General features: G+C 39.9%; 1 protein-coding gene across 1 annotated transcript in view; it reads right to left on the reverse strand.

Moving 5' to 3' along the window:
* Positions 1-222: 222 nt before the first annotated feature.
* Positions 223-13,911, reverse strand: part of LOC126284016 (nucleoredoxin-like) — a 703,754-nt gene continuing 690,065 nt past the window's right edge. The window contains exons 5-7 of the mRNA XM_049982561.1: positions 12,703-12,793; positions 11,950-12,071; positions 223-2,059 (exon numbers count right to left, since the gene is read on the reverse strand). Of these exons, the coding sequence (XP_049838518.1) occupies positions 1,823-2,059; positions 11,950-12,071; positions 12,703-12,793 (450 nt within the window). The 3' untranslated portion in view covers positions 223-1,822. The remainder of the gene's footprint in view (positions 2,060-11,949; positions 12,072-12,702; positions 12,794-13,911) is intronic.

Consider the following 13,911-nt stretch of genomic DNA (forward strand, 5'->3'; position numbering starts at 1 on the left):
ACAGTGTGAAAGTAGTTTAACAGTTTCACTCTATATATTTACCATATAGCATCGTAAGAGTGTAGCTGTCAAACTGCTGTCAAATTGTAATTAACATTTTTTTCACCATATTGACATCATTTATCATCTTATTAAAACAGTGACAGTTGTGCGACAGTTCACTGATGACATAATATGCACGTCACATCGATCTAGATGTACTTGACAATGGTGATAAAAGCCGAAACAGTCTGTCATGAATATAGATTACTTATTATAAGCAGCTGTTTAGTGCATCTATTCTAATAATCATGTCGTCATCAGACATATGTTACGTTGCTGGCCCTAAAGAAGAAAAATTGCTGATGATACCGTATTATGAAATAAAGTGGAACATTCTGCATTTTATATGCATAAAAGTCAAATTCATATTTATCACTTTTCATTATAACTGACTTCAGCTCAGAAAGATATGAATATGCTGCTACCTAAATCTTCAGTCACTTACCTTCTCCTGTAAAATTCCTGACATGCAACAGATCTTAATTTGAAAGCAACGTGTAAAAAGGTTTCTTCAGGGCAGCTCTTATTTTATTGAACATTTATTTAATAACTTTATGCAACAAAGTATTTCACACTTACTAATGTTAGCAACCTGTTTTGACCTATGTGTAGCCATATTTGAAGACAAATTAGTCTGAAAATTGATGGAGCCATCTGTATAGTTACGTGTAAAAACCTATAGGTCTGAGTCATGCCCAGCATGAAATGTTAATCCTCAGATGACCCAGCATGACACATTTTCTTTTATCTCTCACTCATCTAAATATTCAGGATGCACATCACAAGTTTATTTGCAGTTATATGTACAAAAAAAGTGTATATAGATTTAATCTGTGTTACTGAATATAAAAAGGATGATAATTTAAGGTGGTTTCTATTATTTGAACTTATGGCAGCATACTGTAGCCTTACGTTAATTATCAGGAAAGGGAATAACTTCATTTTAAAGATGATACTTTTATTCCATTCCTTACAAATGTCATGGAGTCCCATTCATGTAGAAAACTGAAAGATGGCTACAACTATGTCTGAAATATCTCATTTGAAAATCATGATGCAACATGAATGTAGAAGACAGCAGCTAATATCACTGACAGTGCTATAGCATCCTTTATAGATATCTTTGGTACATATATTTTGGTTCATTTATAAAAGAATTCATTAAAATAAACATTTTAAAATACTGTATCTGTTGTTAACATTTGCAATTTTATAATTATGGGCTACATTGTTTAAATAGTCTTCTTGTTTGTGGTATGAAATAACTAAAGTTTTATAATGTTACTGAAAGTTTACTCTGGATTTATTACTATGATTCCTTGCTTACCAAAGGCGTTAATATACCTTATTATTCCTAAGAAAGAGAAACAATTTTTTGTCATTTAACTGCATTTCAGCCATTAATTATCATCGACCTCATTCTGCTGTAATTAAAAATAAACTTGACTGAATTTTGGATTACCGAAACATGCCTTATTCATTTTGCCATGTTACCGTACTACTGTCTAAGCTTAATTCTTTCATTTTATTGTGAAAGACATTTTACTGTAATTTTCATATGTCAAAGAGTGTTAAGATAAGCTTATAGAGCAGTATAATCCAGTATTTGTAAGAAAATCTTATGAAGTGCTGTCCATTAATCCTATGTACTTTTTCTTGCAGCATAATTTTACTGTTGATCTGATTTACTTGCCTCTGGAATACTCAGCTCAAAGTCACACGATTCAGTTACATCTGTAGTTACATTGTGTATCCAAAAGGTTTTTTGCTGATTCTACTTCTAACACTGCCCTATCTCTACAAGTTGTCCCTCTTCCTGATCCTGTGGAGATCCTATATCAACAGTAGGTAAAGAGCCATCACAGAAAGCTGCAACAAACTGCCGGACAGAGTCCTCAGTTATCTCAGCACCATCTTCCATAACCGCCAGTCTTCCACTAGGAATGTCCACAGCAGCAAGTAGGGGTACAGCATCATCAATGCCCACCAGCTCACGGAGCAAGTCACTCGTATCACTCTGCAAAGAGAGGTGGGAAACCAAAATTAATGTGTTACCATCGTTGCGATTTAATCTATGAAGAAATTACTAATAACCTCCTTTCTAGGTGACAATGGTGTTATAAATAATGTTGCACAGGGATGATTTTAATGAAGAGTGAAAATGGAGGAGATAAATAAAGTTCAGAAAAAAGCTATTTATAACAATAATTTTTATAAAATTGGCAATGAATTTGATAATACTTCATGCATTCAGTAACAGGTTTCCAGATCCCTGATATAATCAATCATGTGATGTGTAATTATCCTCCATTACAATTCTAGTTATGTGGCTAATAACCTTCATCATTTACAATAAAAGAGGAAACATTTGTTTATGTATTGAACATATGAAGCCTAATTTCATTACACCTGGATCAGACTAACACAGTGATTGACAGTTAGACGCGGAAAGGGGAGATGTTTTCAGTTGCCTGTTGCAAGCCCACCCAATGTGGCTGCAGTAGCAACAGCTTTTCAGATCAGTACTGATTTTACATTTTACATTAATCTGCAGCACTCAGTTCACCTTATGGGATCATAATAACCTTTAACATTTTGTTGCTCTCTCTTACTATTAGCTATCTACAGTCTTTGGCATATTATAAAAAAGAATCTGCACAAACTTAGAAAGCATACAATGAACAACAGTATGTTAGTGGCCATAATTGTTGTCTGTAGACTGATATAGCAAAGGCCAACAAATCAGAAGACATGGCCAAGTTCGTTCTTTGGTTGGTTGTTGCTGTGGTAGCTTTCATGTAAACAACTAGCTGTCAATCACATTGTTGTTCTGGTCTGGGCATAACTGATTGTGTTCTTGCCCAATACAGATTTAGCTGCAGTGTTGTTTCTCAGTTGCATCAGAAGGAATTAGTTATCAAAAGTTTCACTTATGGTACAAGGTCTATCTAAAACTGACTGTATTGCATGATTGTTTTTCATGAATACAGACAAGTTTATTCTGTAATGTTATTCAGTACGTTGTCAATGATTTGTACTGTGGACCATTGCATAATTTCAGGTTTTTGCATACATGTATGCTAAGTCGTTACTTCATGTGGACCTTACACATAAGCCACACAAAGTTGTGGCACTCAGTGCACATATCTATGCTCCATTGGCTTTTAGTGGGTGCTGTATCTTCTTTTGCAGCTTGAGACCACAGCTCTAGCCATATGCCTGTTAGGTTTCTTTTCAGCATTAGGTTAATTGATGATACATGACTGGTATGTCAAAGCCATCATGTGCATATGTATTCTGTGGTATTTATTGTAGGTTCACTTTGTATTACTCTTGACTGTTTTACTGTAATGAGCATTATAATATTATTGTAATTTCTACCTCACGTAAGAAGAAATTTTGTTTATTATCTGTCATCGTATGATGGGCGAGTCCTGAAACATGTCATGACAAGAAACAGTAAATAAAAATAAATAAAACATAAATAAATTAAAAAAAGCCTGTGAATATTTTTGCGCAATCTTACAGTATTTTGAAGCCTATTTCATAATTTTTGAACAACGAACGTAAAAACATATTTGACGTCATAAATTATTCCACATCCATAATTCAAATATATTGTTCTTGAAAATGATGGTCTAAACTGTAGAACTTTATGGAGACTAGATTGAGAATGTGACTTTTGCAGGCAGACATGTTGTCATTTCAAAGATTTCTAGCATCTTTGAACCCATATTCTAAGAAAATTATTATGTTACTTACATGCTTTGAATGTGTCAACACTGACTAGCCTTGTACTCGTAAGGTACTGTGTGATCAAATTAAGTTACAACAAATTAATTAATAAGTCAAATGTCAGTGTTTTAAAAGTCACACAATATTATTAATTCTTACCTACAGTAATACATCAAATGGAAGGGAGCCGAATGTCATGTGGTACACACATATACCCCTAAAACAATTTCTTCCCATATGTTTATCAGCATGCCTGGAAGAAATTGACAGCTGCTTCATTTGTGAATCTCTAGTTGGACAAGTGTGCTGGTAGAGTGCGCACAAAGTCCTTTATAAATTCCCTCTCCCACAGGTGCACCGCCATAACTGAGTAGTCAGTGTAGCTAGGTACCATGTGGAGAACCCACGTTAAATTCCTGTCATTGCCGGGGATTTTTCTTTGGTGGGAGGACTGGAATGGGTACACTCAGCCTCGTGATGCCAATTGAGGAGCCACCTGAGAGAAGCACAGCTGCAAAGCCAACAACAGCTGGGAGAGCATTGTGCTGACCCCACACCCTACCATACCGCATCCAAGTGATGCCATTTGTTGAAGGTAACATGGCAGTCTATCAGTCACAGTTGGCCCATTTTGAAGCCAGAGTGGCAGAGCTTTGCATTTTTGCCATTCCTACAGGAAAATAAATAAGTAAAAAAAAAAAAAAATGCTACTGCATAGTACCAGATCAAGTGAACAAAGTGTACATGGCAAATGAACTGTGTCATCTGGCCCTCTGTGCCCACCAGCTAGGGGTATCATTATTTAATTAACCCTGCGAACAGCTACACCAGTGTGGAGGAGCAGCATCTTGTTGTCAAATAAAATTCCCTGGTGTGTTTTGTAGCTTAGGACTGCTCTAAGCAGTTTTCATTGCATTCTCAGCATGGCTGATGGAAACTGGCTATGGCATTGTGAAATGTTGATCTGACTGTGTTGTGAAAAATGTCTCAAAAGAACATAATAAGTGAATCCTAAAAGCAAGTTCATACTTTGCGAGTCAAATTAAGATTGCATAACCAAATTGGAGTTCTCAGTTCCACGGATGTACACATTATGGGCATTTATGATTCCATAAAGATAAAATTTCACTACTGAAGGCAATACTTCTTACTGCAGCAGCATTTTGTTTGCATATTCGGCAGTCAGGGTGTAAACTGTCAGCTTTATAATATGTAACAGCTGTGAGTGATATGAATGTAGTTGAAAACATGTCCTTGAAACTTCCAAAGCCATCACTGAATTTGGTAATTTATGACTAGACCACTTAAAAGATTTCATGTGGGAACATACAAAAGACTCATGTTCTGCATTTAGTTCAAACACTCTTCTTAGTCATTCCAAACTCCTTTACAAATGCAATCAAGTCTTTCAAACTAATGACACATTATAAGTGTGTTATCATGGCTGAAGGAATTGCAATTGAACTTGGTACAAAACATGCAGCAAACTAAAATCATAGATTTACCCCTTTCAAACTGCAAAATGCAGCAGTAATTGTGGTCACAAGTATCATCTTTACTAGTTATGCTTCCAAATGTTTGGTTAAGAAAGCAGTTTATGAGCATCTACTAAACTGGCATATTCATTGTTTCTTTCAGTTTTGAATTATTTACTGTATATTACAGCTAAGATGCATAGTGGAAAATCAGAATTCCAATGTTCTTTGTGGAACATTCAGAAATGTAAAGGGCTGGTAAACAGATTGTTAGCTGCACTGCAGACAGTTGAAATAATGCAAGAAGGGAACATACATATTATATAATAACAGAAATATCACTCTTCTGGGTTTATGAGGGGCACAGTGAAGAGTATTACAAGGTTTTCAGTTTGTCATGAACGTAGCCCAAAACCCAGCACAGTAGCCATTCTGTTGTGTGGGGAGTTGTCAAGTACTCACACAGTGGTAGCCCCCGGGCGATGCTGGGATTGCAGTGTTGGTGCCCAAGGTGGAAACACCCCATGAAGCCAAGGAATCTGGCTCTAGCATGGGGCTCTGGACAATGATTTGCTAGCCAGGTAACAGATGCTCTAGCTGGGTGGTTCCTATGGAGAGAGCTGCCATTTGGTGTGGGCAGTACCATGGCAGAAGATTTTCACATTAAACAAATTAAATTTTCTTCTGCTGATGGCTGCACAGTCCCAGCAGTCACTTCTGAAGCTGTCATATTGCAATACTGAGAGATATGACACCAAAATGTTCCCTTCCATGGCTACACCCATAGGAGGAATGTAGGGTGCAGAGACAAGGAGAGAAGTACTCCCCCATACTTGTTTGTTCTGAGATGGATTCCTTTTGAACTACAAAGCCTTTGTTCTTCACTGAACATCTTAAGAACAGATTCGGAGAAGTGGCATAAATCGATGATGACCTGGGTGGCAGTGATCATTTTATCATCATTTTGACCCTTCCTTGACATCATTCACCAGGGTGTCCATAGGTATAAATTGAGATGAATTCTCTCCAAAGCTGACTGGAACGCTTTCACCACTGCCATTGCCTTTCACACCCCACCATGTGGAGGTATCTATATGGTTGGCTGGAGCACAACTGCAGCCATTCTATCAGCAGCTGATTCAGCGATCCCCAAAATCATCGTGGCCATTAGAGACCACAGATGGGCTCTCCATTGCCATAACACGACATCAGTCAACAGAGCACCTCATTACCTTTAAACAGCTCCATGCTCAGGTCCACCACCTCATAAAACAACACAAACTATAATGCCGAGGGTGGTAAGTTGCTACCATTGGACCACATACCCCTCCTTCATAGATTTTGGTGAAGATTCAACAATGTGTCTATGGACACCAGTATGTGGTGTGCTTAGCCAGATGGCATTGCCAGACATTTTGGTTTTCATTATGCTTGAGCCTCTACATATGAGAATTCTCAGCCTGCATTCTATGCCGTCAAACAGTGGGTAGATTCTATGCCGTCAAACAGTGGGTAGAGCGACTTGTGTATTGGGTATTAAACTGAGGGCCTAGAAACAATGGAGAGGCTTCGACCCGCCATAGCCCTCACTGGTTCACAACGGGCAACAGCAGTTCAACCACCCACCACTGCCCCAAACCGAACCCTGGATTATTGAGTGGTTCGGCCTCCAGTGGGCAGCTCCCTCCCCCGAGCATGTGACTGTTTGCACAGCAATTTCCGACATAGTCTAAGTGATGCGGAATAAAGGGGAACCAGCCTGCATTCAACGAGGCAGATAGAAAACTGCCATAAAAACCATCAACATGCTGCCCGGCACATCGGATCTCAACACTAATCTGCCAGGCGGATTTGTGCCGGGGTCTGGCACGCCTTCCTGATAGGAAAAGAGCGACTTACTTTACCATTTACTACATGTCACCTAGAATCTCATAGTGCCCATTCAGTGAGTGGGAATTCTGCAGTACCCTAGCCCCTCAGTCTGACATGGCTCCAGAATCAGACTGCATCCACAGCCAAATGCTCAGACCCTTATCAGTGGATTGCCAGTGTGACACTCTTGCCATTTTCAGCTGTATCTGGAGTGAGGGTGTGTTCGTGCCTCAGTGGTGAGAAAGCTTGATCATCCCAGTATTGAAACCAGGCAGATGCCCCCTTGAGATGGGCAGCTATCACACAATTAATCTCACGTGTTGATACCTTGAGTCTCAGGGTGCCTTAGCTCCATCGTGGGGTGGTTTTTGCCAAGGCCATTCTACTGGTGACAAGTTGTTCTGTCTGGAGACCACTAGTTGGTCAGCTTTTTCCAGAGTCAACATCCTATCGTTGTCTCTTTTCATTTACATATGGCACCACATTGCATCACCACATCCTCCATGAGTGGGGTCTCTGAGCCCAACTCCCAGTTTCTATCTGGAACTTCTTGTCTCGCCATATTTTCCAGGCCCAAGGTGGTGGTTCCCACAGTACTCCCCATATACAAGAGACAAGGTCCCACAAGACTCTCTATTGGATATGACCCTTTTTCTAGTGGCTATTAATAGTCTGGCTGCAGCTGTGGGATCTACAGTGTTATTCTCCTTGTATGCCGACAGCTTTTGCATCTGCTATTGCTCCTCAAATGTCAGTTTTGCTGAACGCTGACTGCAGTGTGCCATACAAAACACACAGTCCTGGGCTCTGACTCATGGATTCCAGTTTTCTGCCACCAAGACATGTGGCACGTACTTCTGTTGCCTCGTACTACCCTTTTGTGTACTTACCATTTTTTGGGATTGGTCTTTGATGCCCAGTTGACATGGCTTCCCTGTCTTTGAGAACTTAAGCAAACATTTCAGTCACAGCTTAATACTCGTTTGCCATCTCAGTAACACCAGTTGGGGTACAGGCCACTTTACAATTTTGCAGCTCTACAAAATTCTGATCCTGTTGTATATTGATTATGAGAGCCTCCTGTATGGTTCAGCATCACCTTCAGCATTGGAGATGCAGGATCTGGTACACCGTTGTGGGGTTCGACTTGAAATGGATCCTTCAGAATTGCAGATGCAGGATCCAGTTCACTATTGTGGGGTTCAACTTGTGACAGGCCCTCCAACATTGCAGATGCCGGACCTGGTACACCACTGTGGGTTTCGACTTGCAACAAGTGCTTTCGGACCAGCCCTGTGAACAGCCTTCTTGCAGATCCCCTACAGATCAAGTGCCAACCACTTGTGTACAACAGAGGCCAAGATCTGGAGTCATGAGTGCAGTTCAGATTCTGTGCTCTGAACTCCATCTTTCCCCACTGTCGCCTCTTGTCAGGGAGCTGTAGCTTGTGCCCCATAGTGTGTACTCCATCCTCAGATCTACCTTGACCTGTCGGTTTGACTGAAAGACTTAGCAGATCCTATGATTTTCCACCACTTGTTTCTGGATGTCCTTGACACTCAGACATGGTATACACTGATGGTTTTACAGACAAACTGGTTTTGCCTGCACATATGCAAGATACAGTGAACTACACTGCCTGCTGAATGGTTTCATTGTATTCATTGCAGAATTGGTGGCCATTTCTTGAGCCCTCAGCCAGCTGCATTCTTGCACTGACAAGTCATTCTTAGTCATCAGCATCTCCTTGAGTAGTTTCCAGGCTGTCGACCAGTGCTACACTGGACATCCATTAGTTGTTGTTATGCAAGATCTCCTGTATGACCTCCACCACACTGGATGGTCAGTCATATTTGCCGTGTTGTCCGAACAAGACACAGCAAAGGGCAAAAGCACCACAGGCACAAAGATGCGAGCTGGTACCAGTGCCAAAGTGGGTTTCCACTTGTGCGTGTTCCACCAGCAACACGAGCAGAGAATGAAGATAATGAAGATGTTGAATTTGCCGGCTGAGTACAATCCGCCAGTGACCAGACAACAATGGACAGAAGCCTACTCAGAAGATAGAATAGCAGCTCTAGCCCACTTAGTTATAGCTCATCGTCCAGGGCTGACTTTGACAGGGAACAGTGTTTAGTGAACTCTTAGAAATGAACAGTCAGTTGTTGTAAATTGCATTTGCTATGTACTGTGAAGTTTACCTATGATTATTTTCACTTAGCCACTGAGGGCCTTTTTGTGTTGCATACTTCATTATTCAATAAGTTACAAAGGTAAGTAAACCTTTTTAACTCAATTGTGTGACCTGCTTACTAATTTGTTGGAGTTTTTTAGAACCTTTGTTGTCCTATCCTGTTACCTGACCCTGAGGCAAGGCTGTGTAATAGTGGCAGGGAGAAACTGTCTTAGCAGTGTACTGCACCAAAGCTGTTTCACGAACTCCCAAACTCGGCGTACTGTAATAACAGTGGCAACTCAGCGTCCACAGCAGTAGCAACTAGGCCTTAACAAAACTGGCAATGAGGGTTAACAAAAGTCTTTGTTTAGACTGTTGGTCACATTGAGATCCCAGGGAATGAAGGTGCTGGTTGGTTGGCCAAGTTGGCTACCTAGATCCTGACTTTGGGGATGGAGGCAGCAGAACTAGATCTTGGGTCAACTCTACACTGGCAATTGTTGGAGGCTTGGAAAGTGGATTGCTGTGCCCTGATTTGCCTGGATAAACTGCGAACCATAAAGGAGACCACGACCATGTGGCAATCTTCCCTTCATGCTTTACTTATGGTATCTACTGTCCTCTGTCAGTTTCACATTGGTAACGTTTGGCTAGCTGACAACCACATTCTCCAAGTGGTGCCCATCTCACAGTGGTCCACATCCTACTCAACCACCCTGATTTGACCACATTATTTGCAAAACCTTAACCCTGTAGACATGCTACCTCTGGGCTAGCAGATGATGCCAGACTGACCAATTTGGTTTTATGTTTTACTGTGAAGAAGGTTTTTACTCCTACCTGTGACATAGGGTACATTAGTATTGTTGGTCGATTGAGGGATTGGAGGAGTGCCCTGTCACTGCTCTGACCCAAGGGGCCCATGGCTTTCCTTACTCAGTAGTCCATTGTGGCTCCTGCCATTCCTCCTTTTTACAAAGTTCGGGTCCTGAAATTGTGTACCATATTCCCTCCAGATACGAATCCATCAAGATTTTCCAGACCAAATTGGGTCTCATCTGAATAAAGAACATTAGTCCACACTGTTTGACTGTCTTCTGTGAAGATGCATCAGAGGTATACATACAGCAGGGCTCCGACAATAAAGTCCACTCTGCTGAAGCCTTCTGTACACTGCTTGGATGCTGCAAGGTCAGATGCCAGTTGTCATGCAATACTAAGACAGTACCATCATGCCCTTAAAACCAAATGAAGATCCACTCTTTCTGATGTCATGTGTGGTTGGCTCTGTCCTGGCCTCTGGAATATAGTTTTGGTCTCTATAAACTGTTGCCTCATTCAAGAAACAATGAAACGATTTACATTAAGCCATCAGGTCACATCAGTTTGCGACTCTCCTGGTTCCATTCTTCTTATGGCCCTCTAGAGCAGAGAGTCTGTATGCATATTCTCTGTGCCATACTGCACCATCTGTGACTGCACACAGCGATTATACATGTGGAACTACCCAGCAAACACTACCCTGCTTGATAGGTGCCCTGATATCATTGCTAGCATGGTTATCCGTTAATCGTAATGCCATCTTCGGCGCAGAACATGATGGTAACGACATTTGTTGACATTTTGTATGATTATATTGTGAATTAGACACAGGATGGGTAAACAGCAGTTTGTCGCTCTAATTTTGGACACTGGTGTAGTATTCTTGTGGTAATGCAGGTGAGTATGGAAGCACTGGTTGAACACAGAGGGTCTGCCTCCGGTCACATATGTCCCAGGGGCCACCAGCTGTTTTCTGGGGGGGGGGGGGGGGGGTCACTACTCTCCCACCTTCACCCTTTTACTCCTCTCTCACTTCAGATAGCTTCTGTCTCTTGGCGTTCTTGGTTCTTGGATACAGTTGAGACCATTGTGATTTGTCTTTTGTGTACTTTCTCTCTGGGGACTATTCCTGGCTTGACACACAAAGGATTAAGCGACTGATAACCTCATAGTTTGGTCCCTATAACACCATCCATCCATCCATCCCTCCCTCCCATCAGGAAGGAATGCAAGAGGCAGGCTCTATGGACAGGCTGTTATGTTTGATAGAAGAACTGGCTTAGTTGCCTTCAAGTCGTGGATGTCTGAACAGTGTACCTGAAGTATAAGTGTAGTTACTGCTTATGCCGAGAGTGAACCATCAATCAGCTTTTTGCAATAAGGTGGTACATTAAACTAAACAAAGATGATTGACTTGATCTTTGTGGCTTACAAGAGGCCTCAAAAGACATTTTGTTATGATGATTGGGGCAGTCCAGCCAACTTCAGTGTGGTATCTGGTTTGCTGCCAACTTCCAGGGGGTGTTTGAAGACTGAAGAAAGCACCTGCAGTGGTGTATTGCCACCTAAGTCATATTCTGAAGAATATTATCCCACTGTGCACATATTTGCAACAGATTCCTTTTTAAACTACTTCAGTCTCAGCAATTATTGGACAAATAATGCATAATGAGCATGCTGATTTCAGTATTTATGCGCAGACGTAGTACCTACAACTCATGTCAGATTATGCATGCTTCTGCTGAGTTATTTTATCTCCACTAGGGATCATTTCAAGCAATTGGTAGTGAATGTTCATTATAATTTGTAAGCTTAAAAGAGACTTACATCATAACCAATGAAAAACTGGAGTCTATCTTCAGTGTCATCAAGCCGGTGCTCTGCATCATATTCCTCAGCTGCAGGCAACAGAACAGCTTCGGCAAACTCCATTTCACTTTCTTCCCCCTCTGCAAAAAGAAATCATCATTTAGGTTTTTGTCTTGTTACTTTTATCATTTATTATTACCCATCTTTGTTTGCTTTGTTTCATAGTAAGTAATAATACTAAGACAGAGTATACTATTGCAATTTAAATGCAGGCAAAAAGCTATCATATAATATGGTGATAGTGAAAATTAGAGATGACTTGGTGTTACTTAACATACACTCTTCTTAAACTGTTGATATAATTGGTAGTAACACTTACAAATTTTATTCCTAATGGATATGAATTTGTAAGTGACACACTTTCATACCAGATGATTGATCAAATGTTATAATCAATCAGTTACGCAAAACTTGTGTTGCTCATTGTACAACAGTCACTCAAAACAAATGTTGACTTAAAAATTCAGACACTTTCATTGGGGCAAGGAGGGGATAGGGGAAGGGTTATGAATGTTGTAGAAAAAAGAGCTTTCTTAAAATTGTAAAATTGTTACTTTACATAGCTATAACCTTTTCTTTTTACTTAAATATATAGATTAACTTGTACATTGTGTTTTTGCTCTATGTCCCTACTTTTGCTCACAAGAGTACCACATTAACATTGCTTTATACACACATATTACATGAGAACAATGCAGACAGAATACTCACCAACAAATAGGATAATAGCTGGATGGTCATGTATTCTTGCAGCATACCTCTCTGTCAAGATGTTCACCAACTTTGGCTGCCATGGGAATTCCTGAAACATTGTCATACTGTGCAGTTAGCTTCTCTTGCTCTATTTTCTTCACCCTTAACCTTAAACATCTCTCAAATGTGCATAACTAGAAACATGTGGTCCACCAAACTTTGTAATGTTTTTTATCACACTACTTCACATTAGCTGCCAGAAATTAAATAAATAGTTAGCTAATTCATACTGAAAGTAAATTTAATATTATTCAGCATGTATAAGGACTTCGAACGATGATTGCATTATCTAAAATGAATCAAATATCATACGTGTGTGCTGTCATTTATTATCAGTCTTCAAAAATTTGCTAATATTGTTACAGCAGTCACAAATATAAATGAAAAATAACAGAAAATGTAAATGAAATTAATAATCAAATTAACTGAAAATATTACATCACAGGACTTTTGCATAGTCAAAGCATATCTTTGTACAGTACTCCAGGTAAATTAGTTGATCAAATTTGGTGCATGTGCCATTTTATTTTAGTGGATTCAGATCATTTTATACACTTTTACCTCTTTTCCATTCTGTCACTTGGTATGCCTCTAACATTTCATAATCAAATAAATCCTACAAAAATTTGAGATTCTGTAGGCTTTTGCCCAAAATTCAAATCTTGGCTCTTAGTCCAAATATTCGTTTTTTCAAAATGCAATGCTTTCTTTTTTTGCTCTAACAGGCTCAGAACATCCCCCCCTTTAAATCATTTGAAATAAATTTTGTTCTAGTAGTGTGTCTGCTGCGAGAAATTATCTGTGGTACAGACAGCGCTTTTTTTCTAAAAAAAAGTTTGAGGGTACTCCGACATGGGATATAATGCAGCGAAAATTAGTTATAACTGAAGCATAGGATACCACCCATCTGCTTTTAGCCATGACGTCATCAACATGTTGAACTACAAAATAGATGGTATTGGACTCTTCAGTTGAGTTTACAGCTCAAATAAAGCAGGCACTGGTATCGTTCGCATTGCAGTTGCCAACACAAAAAAATGAAATAAAAATTTACGTCTGTGAAATAAATCTTTGGCACTCTTCCAAGTTCTCAACATCGTAAAAAAATTTCTTTGTCAATGTAAAAGTTTAGGGTACGCATCCCCCAGTGTTCCTCCAGAAAAACAG

Source organism: Schistocerca gregaria, chromosome 8 (assembly GCF_023897955.1).
Source record: "Schistocerca gregaria isolate iqSchGreg1 chromosome 8, iqSchGreg1.2, whole genome shotgun sequence".
NCBI classification, from domain to species: Eukaryota; Metazoa; Arthropoda; class Insecta; order Orthoptera; family Acrididae; genus Schistocerca; species Schistocerca gregaria.